The sequence below is a fragment of the Podarcis vaucheri genome, assembly GCF_965113315.1.
Source record: "Podarcis vaucheri genome assembly, chromosome: 5".
Taxonomy (NCBI): domain Eukaryota; kingdom Metazoa; phylum Chordata; class Lepidosauria; order Squamata; family Lacertidae; genus Podarcis; species Podarcis vaucheri.
In genome coordinates, this window is record NC_138763.1 from 11,426,234 (window position 1) to 11,440,006 (window position 13,773).

General features: G+C 41.1%; 1 protein-coding gene across 1 annotated transcript in view; it reads left to right on the forward strand.

Moving 5' to 3' along the window:
• The first annotated feature begins 221 nt into the window (after window positions 1-221).
• CCDC39 (coiled-coil domain 39 molecular ruler complex subunit) overlaps window positions 222-13,773 on the forward strand; it is a 28,375-nt gene continuing 14,823 nt past the window's right edge. Inside the window, exons 1-10 of the mRNA XM_082224026.1 lie at window positions 222-414; window positions 3,794-3,913; window positions 5,155-5,301; window positions 7,230-7,388; window positions 7,862-7,954; window positions 8,047-8,175; window positions 8,748-8,939; window positions 10,042-10,145; window positions 10,833-10,965; window positions 13,148-13,342. Coding sequence (XP_082080152.1) covers window positions 286-414; window positions 3,794-3,913; window positions 5,155-5,301; window positions 7,230-7,388; window positions 7,862-7,954; window positions 8,047-8,175; window positions 8,748-8,939; window positions 10,042-10,145; window positions 10,833-10,965; window positions 13,148-13,342 — 1,401 coding nt within the window. The 5' untranslated portion in view covers window positions 222-285. The remainder of the gene's footprint in view (window positions 415-3,793; window positions 3,914-5,154; window positions 5,302-7,229; window positions 7,389-7,861; window positions 7,955-8,046; window positions 8,176-8,747; window positions 8,940-10,041; window positions 10,146-10,832; window positions 10,966-13,147; window positions 13,343-13,773) is intronic.

A 13,773-nucleotide genomic window follows, 5' to 3' on the forward strand; every position in this document is an offset into this window, starting at 1 on the left:
GTGTTGCCGAGTCGCTGCCGCCGCCCCCCCCCCCACCCGCCGGACCCCGAGTTTTATGAGAGGAGGGGGCGTAGGGAGAATCCCGCCCCCACAGCACCGCTCTTGGCTTTATAAACCCGCCGGGCCCAGGATGAGGCCTGCCTGCCTGCCTGCCTGCCTGCCTGCGCGGCGGTTGCCAAGGCCTCGCGCCGGCCGTTGCCAAGGCAACCAACGGCGCGCGTCTGGCTTTGCTCAGGGCCGGCGGCGGCGGCGGCGGCGGGAGCCCCGAGCTGAGGAAGGGGCGCCATGAACGCCTTGGGCGACCGCGGCCATGGCGGAGCCGACTCCGCCGCTTCGATACTGGCCGAGCTCGACTGGGACGACGGCTTCGCCATCCCCGTGGCCAACGCGGAAAACAAGGCTCTGGAGGACGAGGCGAGTTGGCGGGACTGGGTGGGGTAAGAGAGGCCAGGGCGGGTGGGGCGGGACCCCTTTGGCTCCATCTCTGAGGGCCTTGGTCAGGCCGCACCTGGAGCGCTTTGTCCCGTTTTGGGGCGCCATCATTGAATAAGGACATGGGCAAGCTGGAACACAGGCAAGAGACCAAGAGGATGAAGGGTCCGGAAGCCTAGCCTGATGAGGAACGGTTGAAGGATTGGCATATGTTTAGCCTGGGGAAGAGGAAATACAGTGGTACCTCGGGTTACATACGCTTCAGGTTATATACGCTTCAGCTTACAGACTCCGCTAACCCAGAAATATTACCTCGGGTTAAGAACTTTGCTTCAGGATGAGAACAGAAATCGCACAGTGGTGGCGCGGCAGCAACGGGAGGCCCCATTAGCTAAAGTGGTGCTTCAGGTTAAGAACAGTTTCAGGTTACGAACGGACCTCCGGAACGAATTAAGTACTTAACCCGAGGTACCACTGCATATCCACCTTTCACATATCTTCAGGGGTGTCCCATGGAAGAGGGAGCTAGCTTGTTTTCTCCTGCTCTGGAGGGTAGGACTCGAACCAGTGGATTCAAGTTACCAGGAGGAAGGAGGTGCCAACTAAATGGCAGGAAGGACTTCCCGGCAGTGAGAGCTGCTCGAGGGTTGAACGGCCTCCCTCGGGAGTCTGCAGACTCCCCTTCCTTGGAGGTTTTAAAGCAGAGGTTGGATGGCCATCTGTCCCCTGGGTGCCTCGGTTGAGATTCCTGCGTTGTGGGGGGTTGGACTAGATGACCCTCGGGGTCCCTTCCAAGTCTACATGTCTATGATGCCGATTAAAAATGAGTGGGGCTGTAAAGGCTCCCCACTCCAAATGTTACTGGAGCGGGGAGGAGTGGGATCTCATGGAAAGTGAATTGTGGGTTGGGTGATTTTGGCCGACCAGCCCCCCCAAGTGCAGGAATTTCCTCAACTATGTGCTTAGTGTGCCACAACCATTGCTGATAGAAGAATTGAAACCGAAGACCCCCCCAACCCCCCCCCCCCACAAAAGTGTCCACCTGTTTTCTCATTGCATTATGCTCTGGTGCAAAAATTCTTCCAGTCAAACTCTACTTCCAAGGATGCTCTGTGTGTGTGAAATATGTGTGTCTCATCTTTGCATAGGGTGTGATGGGGACATTTCAGTCTTTCCCCGGTACAGAGATACAGCAACATGGCACTGGAAGCGAATTTAAAGAAGAGCCTTGCTTCTAGGCCTTCAGTCACACTTAGGGGTCCATCTAAAACTGGATTCCAAGCAGCAACTGGTTGTGGTTCGAGGACCCGACCCCGGTGAAGTGAAATGAAGACACAAGGACACGTGATATAAGGTTAATGGGCTAGAGAAAGGCCACAACTTTATTGGTTACAGCATTTGAAAAGGTATTGGCTTAGGCATTGGATCGAAACAAGTGGGTTCTTCACCAGTAGGTGGAGCCTGTCGATGCTGATCCGACTATAGGCTCACCCCTGCTGTCACCGAGGGTCGTGCCAAGGCCTCCCGCCAAGCAGGCATCGGACGAATACACGACCCCCAGATTCCTTTAACGGAATACCCCTAAAAATTGAAGGCATAGGCGATGGCCACACCTAGCACTTCCACACAGCGCAACACATTATTCCAATGCCTAACCTACCCACCAATACCACAAAAAAGTTGTGACGATTGCTACGAGGTAGGCGAAAAAACCAATTAGCCTAGTGCCAAATGGAAAAACTCCTACCAGGCCCCCCCAGCCAACCAGGGCGACCAACCTAAGGTCCATAGCAAGGCCGAAAAACCTGAGCCCTAACTAAAGGGAGTGGAGGGTGGGTGACTCGTGAGGGGCGAAGGAAGGAAGAATGAGGCCGGGCGAAGGCTGGCGCTGCAGCAAAATGCTGCTGAACACGCCCCCACCGTGGCCCCCGGTTGGATGGCCACCGAGGGGGCGTGAGCGCCAGCCAGGTGAGTGGGCAGCAGGGGGCCACGCCCCCTGCTAGCCGGAGCTCGAGCCCCGACCACAACCCCTCCCCTCCCCTTCGGGGAGGAGAGTCTTTTTCAGAGGCATATACTGCCACAGTGCATTTAGTTGTCATGGCTAAGAGCTGTTAATAGACCTGTGAGGCTGCTGCTCCATCTCTGCATGAGTACATCTACTTTGGGCTTGCTGCCTTCCAATGCAGAGTGACTAGTGCAGAGCAGAGGCGGTTCAAAGTAGGAATTTTCTTCAAGGGCAAGAGCGAAGAGTTCCTTGAATTCAGAGGAGAAAATAAAGCATGCCTCAACCACCTGGGGTTTGGGAAACATTGTGCTGATGCAGTATGGTGCCTTGTAGGGCTGTGTTCTGCTCTTTATATTTCCGGAGCTGTCCGTAATTGGTCAGAAAAGTTGGCTTAGGAGAGCACGGCTGGATCAGAGTAAAGGTCCGTCTGCTTATTTTAGTTCAGCGTTCTGTTTCCTTACACTGGCTAACCAGATGAGGTACGAACATGAGCTGGGTGTAAAGGCGGCCTTTATTGTTTGTGCCCAGCATATGGTATTCAGAGATGAATTGACTTTGGACATGAAGGTTCCAAGTTAGCTATAATAGCTAATAGGTGTTAAGAGAGTGCATTTATGTAATCATTTTAAAAGGCCATTTAGGCTAAATGCCATGTGGCAGTAAATTCCATTATATATGCATTATGGTTGGAGTTTGTCCAGTCTTCTGCACGAATAAATTTTATATCCAACCCAGCCTAAATCTATTTTTACACAGGGTTAGGCTGCGTGTATTGGTTAAACTGTGGCAAAGTATGGCAAACAGGGAAGGAAGTAGGGTTAACTTGCCTTTAAAAGTGAATATATTTTATGGATGGCTGTGCTGACATTCCCATTTACTGTGTGTTTCCAGTGCTGGTCGTTTAATGCATATGTATCCTGAAATTTGGTGCAAAATGCTACTGTTTGATGTATTGTTTCTTAAAACAGCTTCACACTGATTGGATCCTTAAGCCTTTCTTAATTGCTAATTTGTTTCTAACCAAAGTGTAAACACCTTTGCATGGGGTAAAGACATCTCCACCCTGTCAACATACCTTGGTGTGTACACAAACAAACATATCTGATGAATTGAAGATGTTGTGATATAAACAGCTGGTAAGGGGAGTACTGTGAAACATGCTGGGCTGCTAGTGGTGAAATGTGAATGCACCACTTTATTTCTGAACAAATCACCAAATATGTTCATGTATGAAGACTTTGAGGTTTTTCTTCCCCACCTCTAAATGCAATAGTATCTAAAAAACCTGGCCATCTTTTGATCTTCTAATACTTCTAATATTTTGTAACACTAAAATATATTGAATTTTGTTTACAGCTGCAAAAATTGCAAAAAGAAAAGGCAAACTTACAAAATCAGTTGACTGACTTTGAAGACCGTATTGCTGCAATGACATCACATTTGAAGAACGTCAGGCAGGAGTTTAATTTGACACAGGTAGATGCTTAAGAGCACTTCTTTGGTGAAATACATGTGTAATGTAGTCCTGTTCATGTTTATTTTGAAGTAAATCCCACTGTGTTCAGTGAGGCATACTCCCAACTAAATTGGCACTGGATTTCAATTTTATCTAAATATACCCATCTTTCTTCCCTTCAAGGTAGTAAACATAAGATTCCATGTGATCTCCCATCCAGACACTAACCAGAAATGTTGCTGTATTACAGCCTTTCTGGTCTGCCATCCTATGCACACTTATTAAGCATAAATAAACTTAATGGAATTTACTTCTAAGGAAATATGTTTAGGATTGTTATGCAGAGCTGTAATCCTGTGTGCAATTATTTGCAAATAAGACACATTTAACTCTGCAGGGTTCACTTCTGCGTAAACATGCATAAGATCAGGGTACATGAAACAGAAAAGGGGTGTTGATCATTGTTACTTATGTTCATTGTTTATCATTGTTGCTTGTGTTTTACATCGATTATTTCCAAACATAATTTTTAAATGAGTTGTATTCCTCTTTTGTCAGTAGGCAATGCATGGCGGGTTCATAATATTTACAAAAGAAATGTTATAAGTAAAATGATATCATTGATAGTGTGGGCACTTAAAGATTTAATGGATTTTTTATAAGTCAAAGGGATTCTAGCAAAAATGAGAGATCTTATAACTGGTTATATTTAATATGCTGGTTCTAGATAAGATTACGGAACTTCTTTGTAAGAGATAGAACATTTTATCTGGAAAAATAAATGATTATTAATCATGACAGTTAATAATTTCTGTCAGTTAATTCATATAGCAGCTCTTGATATTAAGATGTTTGCTGCAGTTACTTTTTTTGAATGAAATAGACTCCAAATTCGTAGAGAAACCCACATGAATATAATTAACACTACATTTGTTCTGCTCCGGACTACAGAAAAATAAAATAATGGATTCAAAATCTCATTTGAAATGTTTGCATCACTTGGATAGCTAACCGTAGGAAACTGCTTCAAGAGATAATGCTGGATCTTTTGTTATACAAAACTCATACCTTTCTAAGTCTCAATACCTGTCAGAAAGGTTCTTGGATATTTACTTAAGTGGAATTCCTTAGTTGTATGTTTTATAAATTTCCATCCATTTTTAACTTCAATTTCTTCTAAAAAGGAAACAAACACAAAAGGTGCCTTTAAATCATCACTGCTTGTTAACCCTGAAAAATAATTAATTGCCTTTCTCTTTAGTCTCTTTTCAGAGCCAGGCAGAATGAAATTGAAACTGAGCAGCATTTTAAATCCCTCGCAGAGAGAGAAGTGGGGCGACTGAAAAGCGAGATTCAAAGACTGGAGAATGAAATGGTTTCATTACGAGAGAAGAAAAATAGTCAAGAAGTATGTTTCAAGTATTTCATCACATATCTGAAAAATATATTCCTAAAGTTGGAAGCTTTCTCTGCTGCTATTCTTGCACTGAGCTTCTCAGCTGCATCAAACAAAGGACTTCACACAGCAACAGTTTTGATATTCATACTGTTTTATTGCAGCATTCCCTCCTAAAGTATTTTAATGATCCAAGTATTTAAGGTTTTTAATGCAAGATTAGGGTACAATGTGGAAATGGTTATCTGAACTACTGTTTTGGTTTACTTTACTTGGTCACTTTAACATGGTTGGTTAGAAACTTAAAAAGCTGTCAGACATTTAGTTCATCTAGCTCTGCTTATCTACAGCCTGTCCCTGCTTATCACTCGATTTTGCAGGAACTGTTTACTTGGGGCAAAACTGTACTTAATAAGAAGCAGTCTCTTATTGAGGCACTCATATTGGGCTATTGTTGAGTTGCCTTGGGATGTTTTATGAGGTGTAACTCATAAATGAAGTAAGTAAATATTGTTACAGGCCACCCTAATCGTAGCAAGAGATTCTGGGTTCTTCGCACTTAACCAGGGTTTTTGATTCCTTGGAAAAATGAGGCACAGCAGAGTTTGTGCGTCTTAGAAATATGGTTTATTCACACATATTCACACCTGAAGCCTTCAATGGAGGGGGAGTTCACAGTATTAACATTCCAAGAGGGGCTTGTCCTTCCCAGCAGCACAAGCAATGAATTCAGAGGCTTAGCTACATAACTTGTTCATCCGAACTGAGCCAAAGCTGGGTAACCGGAGGCCAATGTAAATTCCTCAGAAGGGGCAGTTTAGAGGCATGGCAGAAGTGGGACCAGAGAGGGAGGACTTCATCTGCATCCTAAACCCATTCATCTTGGTCACGTCCCTTGGCAACCCAGCACAGAACACTATTTTAAAGGCTTGTTTTCCCTCTGCAAAGCAGCAACAGCCCTGCTGCCAGATGAGCTTTAGATCTGGTGTAACTTTATGCTGCATTATTTTCCCAGGCTTGCTTTATGTGAGTTTCTTGTGCATAGAATTGCTCCCTCAATAATAGTTGGTGTTTGGCATGGATTTATAGTAACAGATGGTTTTATGCATATTATTGGTATGCTGTACTGATGTTTTGTCATATGGCATGAGAATCCACTGTGTACAATTCCACTGAACTTGCAGAAGAAGTAAGAAGTGTCAAAAGAAGTCTTTGGATCCCAGCAATGATAATGATCATTTTTATCTCCTCCAAAAGGGTCAAACTAGAGTGACATGTCAGCTGTGCTAGGTGTGTCTCTGCTTTTATGCAAGTTCCCCTAGCCAGCTCCAGTGCCGGAAACTAGTTGGGTAGAGAGAAAAAATGTTTAAAGCAATGTAGAAGTAAGGTTGGAAAAGGGGATTGCTTTTTGTCCCCTTCTCCACTCACCTCTTTTGCTGTAAAGTAGTAGATCCACTTCCAGTTCTGGTTTTTATATGAATAGGGTAGGTACATGCTTAAAACACATGTGACTGTCCCGTCATGTCTGGAACAAATACACATATATAGGAAAGATTTGGAAGCAGCTAGTCTGTCCCCTTACCTTTCTTGGAAGCAGTCATGTGAATTAAAGTCCTTTCAATGTGATGAGTTAGTCATGGCCCTCTGTTATAAATACAACCTGTTTTTATTTATTCGGGCCCATCACTCCCATCTACTGTAACTCAGTGTCTTCAGACTAGTCTTCAGAGTAGGATTTCAGATTACTGGAGGGGCGAAAGGTAGAGAACCAAGAGATACACAAAACAGATTCTGACAGTATTTAAACTCAATATTTTCCACAGGTAAGCAGCCTCAAGGTAGCCAGAGCATATTTGTTTGTTGGGCTAATAAAAATATGATATTGTATGTTATTTTTATTACAACTCCTTCCCCCCCCTTTTTCCTTCCTACTATATTAGAACAATATTTTCAAAGTGACTCAGAAGCTGGAAGCCTTAAGATGCCAAATGAACTGGGACCAACAAGCTTTGGAGGCTTGGTTAGAAGAATCTGCACGCAAAGACAATGATGCAGTTGCAATCCAGAAGTATGCACAGCAAGATGATGGCAAATTGCAAGTATGTATATATTTTATTTAAAGTTCATGTGTAACACGCCCCCATCCCCGCAAGTCCATATTACTTGCAGCATCTGGTTGGATAGGAAAGAGGTGTAGTGCCGTACTAAGACATGAGATGCGAAACATGGATGTTTGCAACTATTATTTCTTTATTAACAGCATTTTACAACAAAATAAGACAATATCTAATGTGAAAATCTGGAGTGGATTATGAGGGGTGGGTGCAGAATGGAGGAGAAGAGGTTTGGTTGTGCAAAGTGGTATTCTGTTGCATGAGCAAAACAGCCACATTCGATACTGCCAATGGAGTTATAAGTAGATGGTCCCGATAATCTTTGAGCCCTTCCTAGCCTTAGGATTTTATGACCTGAGGTTTTCTGAAAACATGGCAGTGGTAATGCTTTATTAACTTCTAACTATTTTATAGTTAGAGTTCAGTATTTTTAAAAGTATGTTTCATTATCTTTTCAGATGTTAACTCTACAGATCGAAATGCTGACTGTACAATGTAATAACAGACGCAGAATTCTTGACAATGAGCTTACGGAAACCTTGGCTGCTCAGGTTTGTCCACTGGAGAATGGGTTTTGCAGTAATACTTCAAGTGCTTCTTATACCTGGTATACATTGTTATTAGTTTCCACTTCTCTTTACAGATAGAGCTGGATAAAACAGCTGAAGATTTCCGCAGGGTTCATCATGAAAGACAAGAACTTATCAGGCAGTGGGAGAGCACCATAGAACAAATGCAGAAAAGAGATCAAGAAATAGATAAGTGTGCCTTGGTAAACTATTTTCTGGCTTTTTGACCTCTTAAGATATGTAATTTCATCTGGGCTTCCATTTCCTAAAGAGCTGAATGTCATATGGGTTTTATCATATTGGTCACCCCAAAATATAAACCGCACTCGTAAAATGAGTTCTCTTTGGAAGAAAAAAACCGCCATAAATCTCTGGCACAATTTTAAAAACACATGCAACCTCTAGACTCGTCTCACACATAATAATACTGGGCAACCAATGCCACCTATTGAGACGGTCGGTTGATCTTTTTACTAAAATTACTAAAGCTCTCTGTGGTTCCTGAGGCCTCATCTTAAATCACACCTTCTCTACCTATAAGTGCACAACTAAAGATTGTACTCAGGTTTTATACAAGCCAGATTTGGGGGGAAATGTGGACTATATTCGTACCAATACAGTATATAATTGGGTTTTCCCATCATTAACTGTTAAAGCAAGAAAACAAAACAAACAGTCCCCTGAAGAACAAATTTAACTAACATTTTTTTTGCAATTCTTGGTTTGTTGATCCAGTAGCATGGTTACAACTATTTGTATATTTTTCTGTGCCTAGCTTTTAGCACAGGCAAGGCGGGCAATCCGTGCAAAGGAAAGTTTGCTTAAAGACAAGGTTCAGTTTTTGGCAAATGAGAGCGGTAATAACATGGAGTACGAGAAGAGAATAGCCGTGGCTGATCGGCTGGCTACCAAACTGAGGCTAGATTACCAAAAAGAGGAGGCCAATCGAAATCAGTTCCAGGATGAGGTAATTTTAACATCATATATAGTCTGGAGACTTTAATCTTTTTCAGTTTGGAATGTCACTTTGGAACAAAATGTCTGCCCATGCTGTCATAGCAGAAATATGCTGTAAACTTGAGAAAGTTAAAACGCAGCAAAATGAAGACACCTTTCTAGAACTGATAGTCCCATTATGTCTGATGTTTACTAACAGATTCATCAGAAGAAGTTATAATCAAAACTTGCTATGGTCAGTGCATGTAAGGGATATTTATACATATGTGGCATTTGTCCAGGGGTTCAGACTTTGGGCATTGGCATTTGAATTGGGAAAGCCGTAAAAATGCCCATGATGCTTTGTCAACTTTACATCTTTTGCCAAATGAAGTAGTAGGTTTATTCTCTCGTTTCACCTTTCAATTTAATTTTATGCACATAACTAAAATCCCACACGGCTATAAAATCTAGCCCCAAATTTTAGAATTTATCATTTTTACTATGACTGTTATTAACTTCTAGAAGTCCCAATTCTGTAAAAGGTTTATCTTTCCCACCATTACTTCAGTCTTGTGCTGAACGTCATCAATATTTTCTATTTTCAATATGGGAAACTGTGGCTTGGCAACCATGTGAGTTTGTGGCTCAGCAGCTATTTGAACTTGAGTCACCCAGATCCTAAGATCAACATTTGTGGCCTAGTGAAGTGAAATCTGTGGACTCAGTCCACTGGAGTGGACTTTGTAATTTATTCCTGCACTTCACAATCAAGTAGCATAAACTGAGAAAAAGCCAATACTATACACACTTTCATTTCAATAAGGTTTTTGATGGGAAGTTCACAGAGAAATATACATAAAATTTAAAGTAAAAAGGTATGAAAACAAGGGGTGCGCACCTAAAATTGGGAATGTTTGCATGACAGAAATGCAGGTTTTCTGTATCAACGTAATATTTATAATAGCTAGCTGTTAGTAATAAAAAATAAAGTCTGTGTTACAAATACAAAATCTGTGTTACAATACAAATGTGGGAAGTTGGTGGGCTGCCTGACAGCTATGATTTCAAAATGACCACAGTACTCTGAATAAACACTTATGTTTTCAATATTCATGAAACCTAACCATTAGCTGGATACCTTGAAAGCTACTGTGGATGGAACTGCTTCTGAGTTAGAAGCGATGAGGATGAATGTAGCTAACCTTAAAAAGGAAATCCAAGAGAAAACTTTAAGGTAGGCATTATAAATGGTGAAATGACTGCTATAGTTATTTTAAAAATACTTATGTAACAAGTACTAGAAGAATATATACTTTAGACAATGATGAAAAACAATGGCATGGGCAGAGTCACAAATATGACTATTTAACATTTACTGAACCATTTTTTGTTAGCTAGGTGTTTTTTTTAAAAAGACTTAGGGAAACTTCAGGACTTGGAGCATAGTTTAGGACAAGGTGCCGTATTACCTGGATGCTAAACATTGTCTCCCCTACCTCCCCAGATAGAATTTATTCTCTTGTCTTCTCTTTTCCATACCAATCTGTAGATTCTCTCTGAATGGTACAGTATTCCATCCATTCTCTTCTACATTCTGGAAAAGTATGAGAGTTGACCAGGAAATTCCCAATTCCATTTTTGATAAAGCTTTAAAGGTGTTTCCTGATTCGTATCTTAATATGTGATAAGCTATTAAGTGTAATAAAACTATCTGATTTATTTTGTCTTTAAACTATATCAAAACAATGGCTGAAATTTGGGCTCCTTACTAAGTAAGTTGTTAGAGGTCCTAAATAGCAAATTACATTTCTTAGAGTTACATGTAGTTTATATTAATTTGAGGGTTAGGGATATTAGCTCCAGTTTTCTCTTTTGAAAATTATATGTAACTTTCCTTCTCACCCCATAAATTTGTGCTCAGACTAAACGTGATAAAGGACCAGAATGACAGTCTTGCGAGTAAACTGAAATATGTGACAAACCAAGCACTGACTTTAGAAGAAAAAGCAGCCAGAATGGAAGAGCTCCTGAAAGAGAAAGAGAAAAGTGTCAAGGTAAAAGCAAATATATATAAAAAGCATACTTTCTTTCACTGTTACCAGCAGTTTGTGCCATTGGACATGGATACCTTTGACAATTTGGTTTCAGTTTTTATATGTTACTTTACAGAAATATTTGTTGTCCATGTGAGCTCTATCTGATTAATCATTTCCGCAATACTTTGAACTTCCATTAAGAACCGAGATAAACGTATAAGAAATTTTGAGATGAAAACCTGTAAGATCAGGTGTATGCCAGACAAATGTGTTTTGACTGAATTGGGAATGAGATTCACAGAGGAAAGAGAATCAACAGTTCTAAGGTGAAGGAACTCAAATGTTATAACAAGCACCACAAAAGCAAAAATCCTTGAATCACCCAATGAATCACAGAGGATGTAAGAAAAGTCTGGTCATTATTTCCACATGGGATTTTTTTTTTTATAAGTAATTTAAGGAAAACCTATAATAATGATCCTTACAGGAACTGTTCATACGAAGCATGAAAGGTAAAAATGAACAGTATTTTAATTACTGTTCAGTTGTGCAAAGCTTTAACATTCTGGATGACATTATTTCTGGTCTAAGAGGCTCACAATCAATGCCTGTTATAAAATCATACAATTATAGTTGGAAGGGACCACAAGGGTCATCCAGTCCAATCCCCTGCAATGCAGGAATCTTTAGTCCAATGTGGGGCTCAAACTCAACGACCCTGAGATTAAGAGTCTCGTGCTACTGACTGAGCTGTCCCAGAATCTTCATAAGGAACTTGAGTATCAACAATCTGTATAGACACAAGAGGTAGATTAGTGCCCTTGCTAGCACTGACAAAATATTTTATTGAAATTACTTAAGATGGGAACACAGCTCAGTTGTCTCCACTCCTTAAGCTTAGCAGCCAGTCTTCCAAAATGGCTATTTTTGCATAATGGTCCTGATCTTGTAGTATTGGTGAGACAACATGGACCGGTTTGTGACACTGGACTGTGCTCTATTCTAAATGCTAATTTTTTGGCATATGATACTATAACACTAGACCTCAAGTGACTTCATAATTCAACAAGAAGCACTTTAAATTCTTCTTTGAACTTAAGTATAGAATTTTCTAAATGTGGATTAATAGTAGTTGAATTAAAATAACAATAAGGCAGAGAACCTGAAAGCACTGAAATGAAACAACCTGACTGCAGACTGCAAGAGATTATCCGTAATATTCTTACGAGGGCAGCTAAACCATGTGCAGTGCTTCTTTCCTTACACAGGAAGTGGATAACCCGAGAGCATAGCAGTTCCACAGCTGAGGGGTGATAGTTTAACTAGGATGAACAATGTCTGTAATGTGTTAGTCATAAGTACGCTTCCCATCAAAATTAGCCATGCTTGTCTATTTGCCACATCTATTAATTCATGGTGAAAAGATGTGGGCAGGGAATAATGCACTCAAAATTGCTTTCTTTCCATTTGAGCTCCTGTTCCTCAGTGGCTGCCCCCAGTCTCCTTTGTAGGAAAGCAGTGTTGCTGGGACTGAATCTCATTTAACTCACTGTATGTTTTAGGATCTCTACGTGTTATTAAAATATCTGAATTAAGGTCTTAATCATTTAGAAAGAATGAGATCTCATTTCAGTCAAAGTGAATTATATTTTTGTGTCCAGTTATGGTAATTGCTAACAGTGTTTTGTAGATTAGTGGATGAATAATTCTTACGGACATAGCGGTCTGCCCTTTAGGTAGATGAGAGAGATGAGAGAGATAGAATTGGCTGAGTGGTTGTCTTTCAGGTGACACTTTGCAACAAGTTACAGTGGGAGTGAGAGTGGGAATAGCCTATCTCTAGAAAGAAGAGGGAGAGGCATGATGGAGGTGTCAGATAAGGGGTGGCCTGGGTGCCAGAGCAGAATGGGTGCATATCCCAAAGAGGGACAGACCCATCCAAGGTAACTAATCTTAACTCTGGTTAAACTTAAAAGTGCATCCTTGTGTAGTCATTTACATTCTTAGGGTGCTTTCTGGTTATCACTGTTTCGCTGGTAGGATTCAGAATGAATGCTTAATAAATAGCGAGTGTCATATAACCTCCATGCAAACATTCTACAAACAAATTGGTCACCTGGAAGCAACCTTGGAATTGGAAAGATTGATAAAGCAACAGATAGCACAGCATTCACATTTTGAACGTTTTTAACACCATTAGGAGAGAGAGGCACTGGAACAACATCTGCGAGACAAACAGTTCAAAAGAATTAAGGAGCTGCAGAAACTTAAAGACAAGGAGAAGTGTCGCTCAGCTGAAATAGATGGACGCAAAGGACAGCTGAAAAACCTACACAGTCGCTTATGCCGGGTGGATGCTGAGACACTCAAACAACAAGAACTCATGTATAAGCAGGTAAGGGATAACAAGTTGTGTGTGTGTGTGTGTGTGTGTGTGTGTGTGAGCAAAGGGACATCTGCTGCAAGAGAGGGTTTTTAAAAAGAACGGGAAAGCAGAGGTAGACATTTAAGAACTGGGAGAACACCACGGGCTGAGCACTCCTAATTCTTAAACATTCACTTTTGACAGGTGTCCCCTTCCTGATAAATTTCTCCTTTCTTAGCACAGTCTCCTAGACTTTGTGATTTGAAATCCAAATGTGATTTGATGATGGCAGAAGCCAAAAATGGTCAAGAAATCATTTTAAGCCTTTCACTGACATACATATAATTGCATGTATATTTTCATTGTGTAGTTCTAACAAAATCTAAATCAGAAGTGTTTGCAAAATACAGTATTAAGTAAGAGAATATTTATTTGAGTTCAGAGTTAATAAAGTTATTGTT